The sequence below is a fragment of the Orcinus orca genome, chromosome 12 (assembly GCF_937001465.1).
Source record: "Orcinus orca chromosome 12, mOrcOrc1.1, whole genome shotgun sequence".
Lineage (NCBI taxonomy): Eukaryota > Metazoa > Chordata > Mammalia > Artiodactyla > Delphinidae > Orcinus > Orcinus orca.
The window spans coordinates 8,570,545-8,582,664 of record NC_064570.1 but is presented as its reverse complement, the minus strand read 5'-3'; the positions used below and the strand labels follow the sequence as shown (position 1 = coordinate 8,582,664).

At 45.6% G+C, this 12,120-nt stretch overlaps 1 protein-coding gene and 1 non-coding gene across 2 annotated transcripts in view; one reads left to right on the top strand and one right to left on the bottom strand.

Annotated features, from left to right (window-relative positions):
- Positions 1-12,120, top strand: part of SYTL3 (synaptotagmin like 3) — a 91,954-nt gene that overhangs the window by 72,814 nt on the left and 7,020 nt on the right. Inside the window, 2 exon segments of the mRNA XM_033404027.2 lie at positions 2,401-2,579; positions 9,533-9,635. Of these exon segments, the coding sequence (XP_033259918.1) occupies positions 2,401-2,579; positions 9,533-9,635 (282 nt within the window).
- On the bottom strand, positions 218-289 carry TRNAG-GCC (transfer RNA glycine (anticodon GCC)). The gene has a single exon. It is a non-coding gene; the product is annotated as a tRNA-Gly (tRNA).

The window sequence follows — 12,120 nt, the reverse complement described above, 5'->3', positions numbered from 1 at the left end:
AGCAGTGCTTGCACCCCACCCTCTCCTGCCCTTATTGTTTCTTCCATGGAAGTTAACATAGCTTTTTTGCCTTTGCTTTTAAGTTTTCTCTCTTTGTCCTGGATTCTCAGCAATTTTTTTTATGATGTGCCTACATGTAGGTTTTTTTGCTTTTTTTGTTTTTGTTTTTGTTTTTTTTAATATCTTTAGGCCATGCCACACAGCATGTGGGACTTAGTTCCCAGACCAGGGATCTAACCTGGATCCCCTGCATTGGCAGTGCAGAGTCTTACCACTGGACCACCAGGGAAGTTCCCATGTAGTTTTATTTTAAAATATTTTCCCTCTGGAATCTGCAGTTAAGGGATGTGTAACTAAAGTCATCCAGGGTCAGGACTATCACCCGAGTCTTCTTACCTCAAGTCTACTGCTCCTTCAGGACAGGGACACAACACATCATGCCATAATATTTACAGAGACAACTTTTTAAATGAAAATACTTCATGCGCTTTCTTTATTCATTTCATAAATGTTTCTTGAGGATTTACCATGAGCCAGGCTCTGAGCTGGCGCTGGAGATTTGATAGAGGGCAGAAACATGCAGGGTCCCTGCTGTCCTCGAGCTCCAGCCGAATGGGAGAGATGGATGTGACCGTCCTTCAGGGAGACTTGCTTTTGCTCCAGCGCACCGCCAGGGTGGAGGCCAGGAGTCTTTGCCCATCCGGTACTGAGCTCATTCAGAGCTGAGTTTCAGCCTCTGGGAGGACTGGTCCGCTTCCAGGGCACTCGGACTCCCAGGAGGAAAGCCTTTGAGGGGTCCCAGCTGAGGGTCTGGACTTTTACCAGGCCCCTCCTCTGTGGTGGGCCTGAACTCGTTTCTTCTCTCTAGTAAGGCGAAACTTCCGAAGGTGTTTTTAAGCTACTCAGCCTCTTAGCATCGGCTGCCAACTCAGCAAAGACCTTGAGGGGAAAAGCAGCCTTGAGCATCACTCTCGCCTAGTGCGTCTCCCTTTTCTCCTCAAGTTCTGTACTCCTTCACAGCCCCCAGCACTTGGGTTGGTCACTGCCCAGCTCCGGAGCCTCACAGCCTTTCCGCCTGTACTGCTCACCTACCGACAGATGCCTCAGAGGGAAACAGCCAGGACGTCAGGCTCCCCTGACTGCGCGCCTCTTTGGTATCGTGGACCCTGGCACCCTGGCGGTCCCGGTAGCTCTACAGTGCCTTCAAGCTGCTTGTCGTTCAATTCAGTTTTCTACTTGTTCTTGGCACAAGAGTTGGTGTAGTACAGTTTAGTCCGACGTAGCCCGGGGTGGAGTCCCGTGATGAGTGCAGGTTAATTATCGGAACTTTTAACACCTACCTTCAGCTTTTCGTAAGCAGCTCACACCTCTTGCCAAGTCACCTTCTGTCTGCACTCTTTTCGCGCGGTCTCACCACTCCACGCCTTTCCGGGTGTGTGAAATTTAAAAACTGTTTCCCCTCCCAACAGTTGCATGGGTGTTGTTGGTGGATAACATTTTTCAGGGCCAGTGACTGGGTGTGGTGAACGTGGTTGGGTTCTTGGCATGAGCTAGTTCAGGTTCGGGGCCCTCTAAGTTGGTTTTGTTTTGATCTCTCTCTAGTGAGAGAGACTCGTGCTTTCTTCTTAGCTTGTTTCCGGGATGTTTTACGGTGTCGAGGAACCAGTTGGGAAAGTGGGAATCACGTGGGGTTCCCTCTGTCTATAGAGTCGTCACTGAGATTGGTTGCACGCACAGGGTGGCAAATTCCTAAGCAAATTTAACAGTGATGAGGCGGTTGGTTCTGTCACTTGCGCTACTTCTCCACATCACCTCAGCTTAGGGTGCCCTAACTTACGGTGGTAGTTCTGCTGGTCATTCTGGGGACCCATTAAAAATTTAAACACAATTTATTGTTGTCTTTGCATATCGTACGTACTGTCGTCCATGTACGCCTCACCATAACCCGGTGAGAACAGGACTGATTTTCCCACTTGGACTCTGAGTCCAGCACCCTCTGATCCCGGTCCTTCGGCCCCCGGCATCGCGCTGCTCTCCCCAGGGCTCTTCCTGCCATGGGGTTATTATCTGCCCCTGGAGATTTAGCTTTGCAGAACTGCACGGGAGATAGTCTGCTGCTTCCCAAGTGGTCTGTGTTCAAGAATGAGACTGCGCAACCCGTACTGCTAGGCAAACACCGTATCTGGGCAAGACAGGCCCTTCTGAGGACTCCTCGTCTCCTTAAGACAGAGTGTGTGGCAACTTATTTTGCAAAGTACAAGCTGGCTGGTGTGTTACTAACTTACCATGAGTCAGGACGCATGCTCTATAAATTTTGATTTATTTGCTATCTTGAAAGCAGAACTGCAAAAACATTGATTAACTGTGAAGTAACATTATATCTGTCATTCTTGATTTCAGGGAAGTTTAATTAGCATTAACAGCACTTGTACAGAGATGGGCAATTTTGACAACGCAAATGTCACTGGAGAGATAGAACTTGCCATTCGCTACTGCTTCAGAACTCGTTCTTTAGAAATATGCATCAAGGCCTGTAAGAACCTTGCCTATGGGGAGGAAAAGAAGAAAAAGTGCAATCCGTAAGTTTCTCTGTCTAAGTTTTGGCATATGATAATAGACATATTGATTCTAAAGTTCATATGGAAAAGTGAAAGTCCAAGAATAACCAAGGTAATTGTAAAAATATATATAAATAAAAACAAAAGGACATGTTAAGAATTATCATAAAGCTTAGTAATTCAGGGTTTCCCCGGTGGCGCAGTGGTTGAGAATCCGCCTGCCAATGCAGGGGACACGGGTTCGATCCCTGGCCCGGGAAGATCCCACATGCCGCGGAGCAACTAAGCTCGTGTGCCACAACTACTGAGCCTGTGCTCTAGAGCCCATGAGCCACAACTACTGAGCCCGCATGCCGCAACTACTGAAGCCCGCGCACCTAGAGCCTGTGCTTCACAACAAGAGAAGCCACTGCAATGAGAAGCCCGCGCACCGCAACAAAGAGTAGCCCCCACTCACCACAACTAGAGAAAGCCCGCGTGCAGCAGTGAAGACCCAACACAGCCAAAAATAAATGAAATTTTAAAAAAAAAAGCTTAGTAATTCCGACAATGTGTTATGGATGCAAGGATAGACAAGGGGGTCAATAGAGCAGAATCAAAAGTCCAAATACAGATCTTAGCATACATGGGAACTTAAATGATCGAGAGGCTATTAATAATCAATGCGGAAAAGATGAACTTCAATAAATGGTGCTGGGAAATTTGATTTTCCCTGTAGGAAAAATAAAATCCTGTCTCACAATCCATAAAGAGATTAATTTTTTTCCAGTTGGTAGATATGAAATGTCGCATTATTTTAACACACATCTCACTGATTAATAACAAAGATGAGCAACCTTGTATATATGAATTAATCACTTAAGGTACACTCCCCTTCTATGAACTCCCCATTTCATATCTTTTGTCCAATTTTCTATCGAATTGTCTGTCATTTAAAAATTTATTTACAGGAGTTTGGCTTTTTTTTTTTTTTTTTTTTTTTTTGCGGTACGCGGGCCTCTCACTTTTGTGGCCTCTTCCGTTGCGGAGCACAGGCTCCGGACGCGCAGGCTCAGTGGCCATGGCTCACGGGCGCAGCTGCTCCGCGGCATGTGGGATCCTCCCGGACTGGGGCACGAATCCGCGTCCCCTGCATCGGCAGGCGGACTCTCAACCACTGCGCCACCAGGGAAGCCCAGGAGTTTGGCTTTTTAAAAATCCATTTTCAAGACAATTCTCCATTGGTTCTGCATATTGCACATGTCTTCTCTTAGCTTTACTTGTTTTCTGACATTGTTTATGATGACTTTTCTTATAAAGAATTTAATGTCCAATCTATCCTTCTTTTCCTTTAAAATGTCTGCTGTTTGAGTCTGTAGGAGAATTCCACCTGAAGGTTATAAATACATTCTTCTCTGTTTTCTTCTATTAGAGTTTTTTCCCACTTAGATCCTTTCATATTAGAGCTGGAATTGATTTTCTGTGCATGGTTTAAGGTACGGACCACATTTTGGCCTGCCTTTTCTTTTTTTCCCCCACCATGGAACATTTTTAGCATACTGTTTTCAGGACCAGCTAGGCGAAAGGAATGGATTGTTGGTCCAATCAAACTCTCCTCTGCTCTGAAATCTTCAGTAGCTCCTCAGTGCCAGACAAATTAGGTGCATCGCTATAGCACCTGTGGTTCTCCATAACAGATTCCTCCTGTATTTCTAGTCGTCTTTTATTCCCCTTCTGCTCTGGAGAAATTGGAATAGTCACTGTTCCAAAACGATCCCCTGACTTTTACCAAATACGAGGCTTTTCTCGTGTTTGTTCTGAGACTGTTTCCCCTATGCTACTCCCATAAGTGGAAATTGCAATCCTGTCCATTCTTCAGACTCATTTCCAATCCCATCAGCTCCATTTATTCAATCCTTGACCTTCCAAGCATGTTGGGTCTCTCCCATAATTCTCTACAAGGTTTGACCTCTGATAAGTTATTCAACCTCTCCATACCTTGGTGTCCTCACTGTAACATGGAGGTTATATTATCACCTACTTCAAAGGATTGTTGTGGTGTTTCCCTGAATTAGCCCGTTCTAAGTCTTCAGAACAGTGTTGAGAACATAATAAACATTCAACAAATATTATTCTTAAGCAGGTGAGGTGGGAAGTGCATAGAGAAGTAGACCTAAAATCCACATAGGGATCCCTTGAGGCTTTGGCCAAATACTAAGCTGTTCAGATACAGGACAAGATTTCATGAGGTCAGAGGAGAGCTGCTGGAGGGTCGTAAGTTGAATGAAAAATCTGGGAGTTGCACAGTGCTGGGAAAGATTGGTGTGGTTTTTTTTTTTTTGGCTGTGTTGGGTCTTCATTGCTGCATGCAGGCTTTCTCTAGTTGGGGCAAGTGGGGCTACTCTTCATTGTGTATGGGCTTCTCACTGCAGTGGCTTCTCTTGTTGTGGACTATGGGCTCTAGGCACGCGGGCTTCAGTAGTTGTAGCATGTGGGCTCAGTAGTTGTGGTGCGTGGGCTCAGCAGTTGTGGCTCACGGGCTCTAGAGCGCAGGCTCAGTAGTTGTGGTGCACGGGCTTAGTTGCTCCGTGGCATGTGGGATCTTCCCAGACCAGGGGTCGAACCCATGTCCCCTGTATTGGCAGGTGGATTCTTAACCACTGTGCCACCAGGGAAGTCCCAGGATTGGCGTTCTGACCAGTCAAAGTGGAGTGGGGCATCGAGTGGACCCCAGAAAAGAAAAGCTTAGTATTAGGGCTTCTCTAACCCACCCTAACTAAGCAAAATCAATCCTTGTTAGGATCAAACTGAGTTTCCAGTAAGTGAAATGCCTGCTAGAACAAAACTCAATACTTTGTAAAGGAAACACATGGTCAAGAGAGGATTCTGAAAGATGGCAGAGTAGGAGGCCTCAGGAATCCATCTCCCCCTGTAGATAGCTGCACTGGCAGAATCTGTCTGATGGAACTATTTTGGAATTCTGGAGTCTTTAGAAGGCTTTCAACTTCCTAGGGGAAGTCTTGGATGGTAAATTGAGATTAATGTCAGTCAATTCCAGCTCTTAGCGCAGTGTTAACTACCCATCCCCCCATGCCCAACCCCTTGGCGGACAGCTGTGCGTATGTTCCTAGAGCACCTTGAACACAGCTTGTAGGAGCCAGATGGGCAAAGGATCCTGTCCTCCAAATATCAGGGACCTGTTCTCTGATTGTTGGTTCTTATTGCAGAGGTACCAAAAAAAAAAGGCAGGCAGCCATTGTTGTTTCACCTCCCCTCATTGTTGCAATCCCCTCCTCCTTGGGCTGAAGTGATTTACAAAGTACTTAAAGGGCCAGTGCCCTTATTTGACTCCCTTCTTCATATTTCTCTTTTTTCCCTTCTTGGGAACTGGATACTAAAGACTGGGACATTCAAGAGTAACTGTACATACAAGGAAAATTAAAAAGTGACCACACATGCCCAGGGAAAGGTTCAGGTTCAGAAAAGATCTGAGATGATCTTAATTTTACACTTCAGGCTGATCCTTGGCGCAGAGACAGTCTGCATCAATAAATTTATGAAAAACCCAATTAAAAACCCAGTAACAAAAAACAGCAAACCCTGGGGAAGGGGGAGAATCTGATTTCCAGAGTTAACATATTATTAGACACATGTCCAGTGTTCAACAAAAAAAATCACAAAGCATATAAAGAAACAGGAAAGTATGGCTCATTCACAGGGAAAAAATAAATCAACAGAAACTGTCCCTGAAAGAGATCTGATGGTAGGTTTACTAGACAAAGACTTGAAAACAACTGTTTTAAGGATGCTCAAAGAACTAATGAAAGCTGTGGAGAAAGTCAAGAAAATGATGTATGAACAAAACAGAAATATCAATAAAGAGATAGAAAACCTTAACAACAAAATATTTACTAGAGGGATTCAAAGGTAGGTATGAGCAGGTAAAAGAACAGGTGGGCTTCCCTGGTGGCGCAGTGGTTAAGAATCCACCTGCCAACACAGGGGACACGGGTTCGAGCTCTGGTCTGGGAAGATCCCACATACCATGGAGCAGCTAAGCCCATGTGCCACAACTACTGAGGCCCATGCACCTAGAGCCTGTGCTCTGCAACAAGAGAAGCCACCGCGATGAGAAGCCCTCACACTGCAATGAAGAGTAGCCCCCGCTCACCGCAATTAGAGAAAAGCCCATGCACAGCAACGAAGACCAACGCAGCCAAAAATAAATAATTTTAAAAAAAAGAATAGGTGAACTTGAAGATAAGATGATGGAAATTACTGAGTCTAAGGAACAGAAAGAAAAAAGATTAAAGAAAAGCAAACAGAACCTAAAGGACCTTCTGGACACCATTAAGTTGACCAACATAAGCAACATGTGTCCCAGAAGGAGAAGAGAGACAGCAAGGGGCAGAGAGAATACTTGAAGAAATAATGGCTGAAAACTACCCCAATTTGATGAAAGACATGAATATAAACATCAAAGAAGCTCTTTGAACTCCAAGTATGGTGAACTCAAAGACACCCACAGAGACACATTATAAACCAACATTTGAAAGACAAAGGATCTTGAAAGCAGCAAGAAAGTGCATTGTCACGTACTAGGGATCCTCAGTAAGATTATCAGCAGATTCCCATCAGAAACTTCAGAGGCCAGAAGGCAGTGAGTCAATATATTCAAGGTGCTAAAAGGAAAAACAAACACAGCACAACTGTTCTTCAAAAGTGAGGGAGAAATTACAACATCCTCAGCTAAACAAAAGGTGAGAGTGCATGAAATGACACCAGATGGTAACTTAAGACATATGAAAAGATAAAGATCTCAATAAAGGCAAATACACTAGCAATTATAAAAGCAAGTATTATTGTAACAGTGGTAAGTAATTCCACTTTTTGTTTTTTATATGACTTCGGACATTTTAAAAGATTGGTCTCTTATTGTCATTTTGGTTTGTAACTCCACACTTTGTTTTTGAGATAATTTAAGAGACTAATGCATTTAAAAGAATTCTTACTTTGTGTTTTTGGTCACACATATATACAGATGTATTTTTGTGACATCAGCAGTGGACAGATGAGGATGGAGCTGAGAAGGAGTAGAACTCTTGTATGTTACTGAGGTTAAGTTGGTATAAATTCAAATTAAAGTGTTATAACTTTAGGATATTAAATGTAATCCCCTTGGTAACCACAGAGAAAACGGCTATAGAACAAAAACCAAAACAAAACAAATGAGAAAGGAATTTAAACATTTCACCACAGAAAATCAACTAAACACAAAAGAATACAGTAAAGGGCTTTCCTGGTGGCGCAGTGGTTGAGAGTCCGCCTGCCGATGCAGGGGATACGGGTTCGTGCCCCGGTCTGGGAAGATCCCACATGCCATGGAGCGGCTGGGCCCGTGAGCCATGGCCGCTGAGCCTGCGCGTCCGGAGCCTGTGCTCCGCAACGGGAGAGGCCACAACAGTGAGAGGCCCGCGTACTGCAAAAAAAAAAATAAGGCAGAAAGTGAGGGACAGAAAAGCTATAAGGCAAAAGAAACAGCAAATGACAGAAGTAAGTACTTCTTATCAGTAATTTAAATACAAATGAACTTGACTCTCCAGTCAAAAGACAGAAATTGGCAGAATGGATAAAAACATGAGATCCAACTATATGCCATCTACAAGAGACTCACTTGAGATCCAAAGACACAAGTGGAAGATATTCCATGTAGATGGTAACCAAGAGTGAGCAAGGTGGCTGTACCAGTATCAGGCAAAATCGGCTTTAAGTCAGAAAAGCTTAGAAAAGGTAAAGGCATTCTGTATTAATAGGTTCAGTACAGCAAGATGATACAACAATTACAAATGTCTGTGTACCTAATGTCCATCAAGAGACAAGAAGCAACACCTGATGGAATTGAAGGGAGAAATAGTTCTACAGTAATAGTTGGAAATGTCAATACTCCGCTCTCAGTAATGGATAGGACATCCAGACAGAGGATAAGAAAGGAAATAGAGGACTTAAGGACTAGATACATGGGCGTGTATTTTATTGTAATGCTTTAAGCTATACAGGTATATTTTATACCTCCTGTTTAACATGTGTGAGGGGTCTCGTAATGATCAACAATTTAAGAGTCGACGAACAGTGAGGCATTGGTGACCATGAGCCTTGAGTACTTTTCCAAGAAGTTTGCTGAAAGCGGGGAAGAGGCCTGAAACTGGGGCTCCAGGGGGAACCCAGGTGCGGGAGGGTTCCTGCTCTTTATTGCTTTGAGAAAGTTGAGCCTGTTTCTAGCCTGTGGGTACAGGACCTGGGCAAGTGGTGTCACTGCATCAGTAAAGCTGCTGGAAGAGCCAGGAAGGGCAGTCTTGGGACCTGAGTGGAGGGACCGGCCTGGGACGGAGCTTCATGGAGTGGGCAGGGGGCAGTGCGGGGCTGGCCTTGGTCAGGCTCCCTCTGCTGGCGTGGCCTCCAGACCCAGGGACAGGGCTCGGGAACACCGGTCCTCAGCAGGCAGGACGCAGTGTCTGAGGCCACACAAGGAAAACCAGTGTGAGACATACACTTTCCATTTCAACTTTTTTTTCTTGCGGGTTGGGGAGAAGAGGTACGTGGAGGGAGGACAAGCTGGCACACAGCCTTGGCATCCGCGTGGGTTAGACATCTGCCACCCACAGAGCCCTGGGAGCCTCTGGTTCCCTGGTGGTCACCCAGTGACAGGTGATGGAGTGTGATGAGTAGATTCCAGGAGTAGGGCATGAGGAAAGCAGGGAGCTTCACACCCCCAGGAACATTCCCGAGGATCACAGCCAGAGACTGTGTAAGCCAGGGGCTGTGCACGCAGCACTGTCATTGTTCACTGAGTGGCGGCCACTAAGCCCTTTCTGTCAACCCCAAATGCAGCGGGAAGCAGGGTAAAGAAAACGCTGATGTGTGATTCTCCTCCTGAACCCTTTGTCCGCCCCTGACGCTGAGCTTTTCACCCTGTCCTGTCTGTGTTTGGCCACTAGGTATGTGAAGACCTATCTGCTGCCTGACAGATCCTCCCAGGGAAAACGCAAGACTGGAGTCCAAAAGAACACGGTGGAGCCGACCTTTCAGGAGACCTTGAAGGTACTTGCTGGACAAATATTCATGTGCTGAGTCTCCCCATCCCGGGATGGGCCCCTGGGGCCAGAGTCCAGCGGATGGTTCTTCTAAACTCTCGAGTCAGTTAAATGTAAGTGCAGACACTTAAACGTTTCTGCAGGGCTCTGTCAGTCAGTGGCAAGTGGTAGAAAATAAACATCAGCCTTTGTACAGAAAAACTGCAGAGTCTGCTGAACTTGAGAATGGCCTTTGATTAATGATTTGCGAGAAAATGGTAGAATAGAAACTGCGTGCCTCTCAATTTCTAAAATTGGTTTGTCCTGTTGAATTTTTATGACTGTCAGGGAGGTATTCTCGAGTAAGGGACCCTGTAAGTGCAACTGCTGAGTTATCATGCTGAAGTACTTTTATGAAGATAATGTCTGGTATACCTAGATTTCTTATTTTATGAAAAACTAGTCATTTTATGGAAAAAAAAAAAGCCTAGAGGAATTGTTTGGGTTTTCATTTTCTTCGGTGCTAAGAAATGTGACTTGTGGTTTAGGGCAGAGATCAGGGAGGCAGTGCCTCCTGCTGGGATTCAGGATGGAAAATTGGAGGTGACGTCTGGCGAGTGCAGATGGCAGGTGGGTGTGGGAGGTGGAAGAATAGTCCAGAGGCACAGAGACGTACCCACTCAAGGCTGGGTAGCCCGGGGATCCCATGTGTCAAGCCTGAGAAAGGAGAGGACTTTTGTTTGCCTTCCTGGGCGGATAGCATTTGACTCCCAGCCAGGGGCCATCCAGGTGGCTGGCACAAGAGTCCCGTTCAAGACATGAAAATAGCCATTGTTTTCCATGCGCCTGCTGTGGCCAAGTACTTTATATACCCTCTGAGCCAGGTGTTAGAATCCTCGCTTAGCAATAGGGAAACTGAGGCTTAGAGAGTACTTAAAAGTACAGCTGTGACCCATGATGGGCTAGCACTCCTTCACAAAATTGATGTTCATAAGGACTCCCCAAGGGATTTTTTATTTAAAGCAGATTGTGATTCAGCAAGTGTGGGCAGGGCCTAAGGTGCTGCTTGTCTGGGACACTCTGGTAGTGAATTACTGGACACTAGTCTTCATGTGGTTTTGCTCATGTACCTGCTGACAGAATTTTGTAAAAGCTCTGTACCCCCTCAAAGGTGTAAGCTGATATATAAAATTACTCATCACAGGTTTAAGGTGTTTCGTACTAAACAGAGGCAGACAAATATTTCCTGTTTTATGAAACGAGACAAAGATGAGGATTGACTATTTTAAATACTTCATTATATACTTTGGTTTTTAAAGTTTTAACTACCTTATTTAAAATGCACCCAGAATCTCAAAGGAATCACCTACAATTTGTTATCCATCGGTTTTATCTAGTATATTGTGAATATTCTGTGAATATCGTGAAGAACTTTCCAGATGCATTGAAAAGAATCAGTGTCTTCATTCTAAATGTAGAACATCTCAACACAGACCCAGGCTTAGCCTTCATAGAAGTATGTGTAAGATGGAAAAGATGGGAAGATGAAGAAGCTGAGCAATCATTAACAGTTCGGCAGAAACCAGTATTTCAAATTCGCCCTGAGGTTGCACCCCTGGGGCAGGGCACAGGAGTAAGATACCAGGTGTGAGAACTGTCTTCACCAGTTTTGAGAAAAGTGCATGTGAAAGTTGAGGATCTAGAAACTGATCCTCCAAGTTTTCTAACTAGAACACTCCTGGGGGAGACTTTCTGCACTCCAAGGGGTGCTGGCACTCCCCTTGAAGACCACTCAGTGGGGGGCCTGGGAAGGATGAAACAAGACACCAGGTCTGGGTGACATTGGCTGTCGCCTTATCCTTGTTCTCTGGCATTGGTTGCACTTGGTACCCCGTGGAAGCTAGCAATCCAGGGCCTGCTGGCACGGCCTTGTGGACCTAACAGGCAATGGAAAATAGGTCTTATTTTATGGTATTTTTACATTTTTAAAAATTAATTTTATTATTTTTGGCTGCATTGGGTCTTTGTTGCTGCGTGTGGGCTTTCTCTAGTTGCAGCGAGCAGGGGCTACTCTTCATTGCAGTGCATGGGCTTCTCGTTGCGGTGGCTTCTCTTGCTGCGGAGCACGGGCTCTAGGCGCATGGGCTTCAGTAGTTGTTGCACGCGGGCTCAGTAGTTGTGGCACGTGGGCTCAGTAGTTGTGGCTTGCGGGCTCTAGAGCGCAAGCTCAGTAGTTGTGGCGCACGGGCTTAGTTGCGCCGCGGCATGTGGGATCTTCCTGACCCAGGGCTCAAACCCATGTCGCCTGCATTGGCAGGAGGGTTCTTAACCACTGCACCACCAGGGAAGCCTCTAGGTCTAATTTTAAAACGCAGATTCAGTCAACCAAAGGAAGTAGTCAGGACCCAAAGAGAAGTAGGCCTGTGTTTCCAAGGGAGTTGAGGAGGGCTGCCCAGCGTGCAGAGACCATGCAGCTGCCCCAAGGAGGGCAGACCTGCAGGGACAGTCAACTT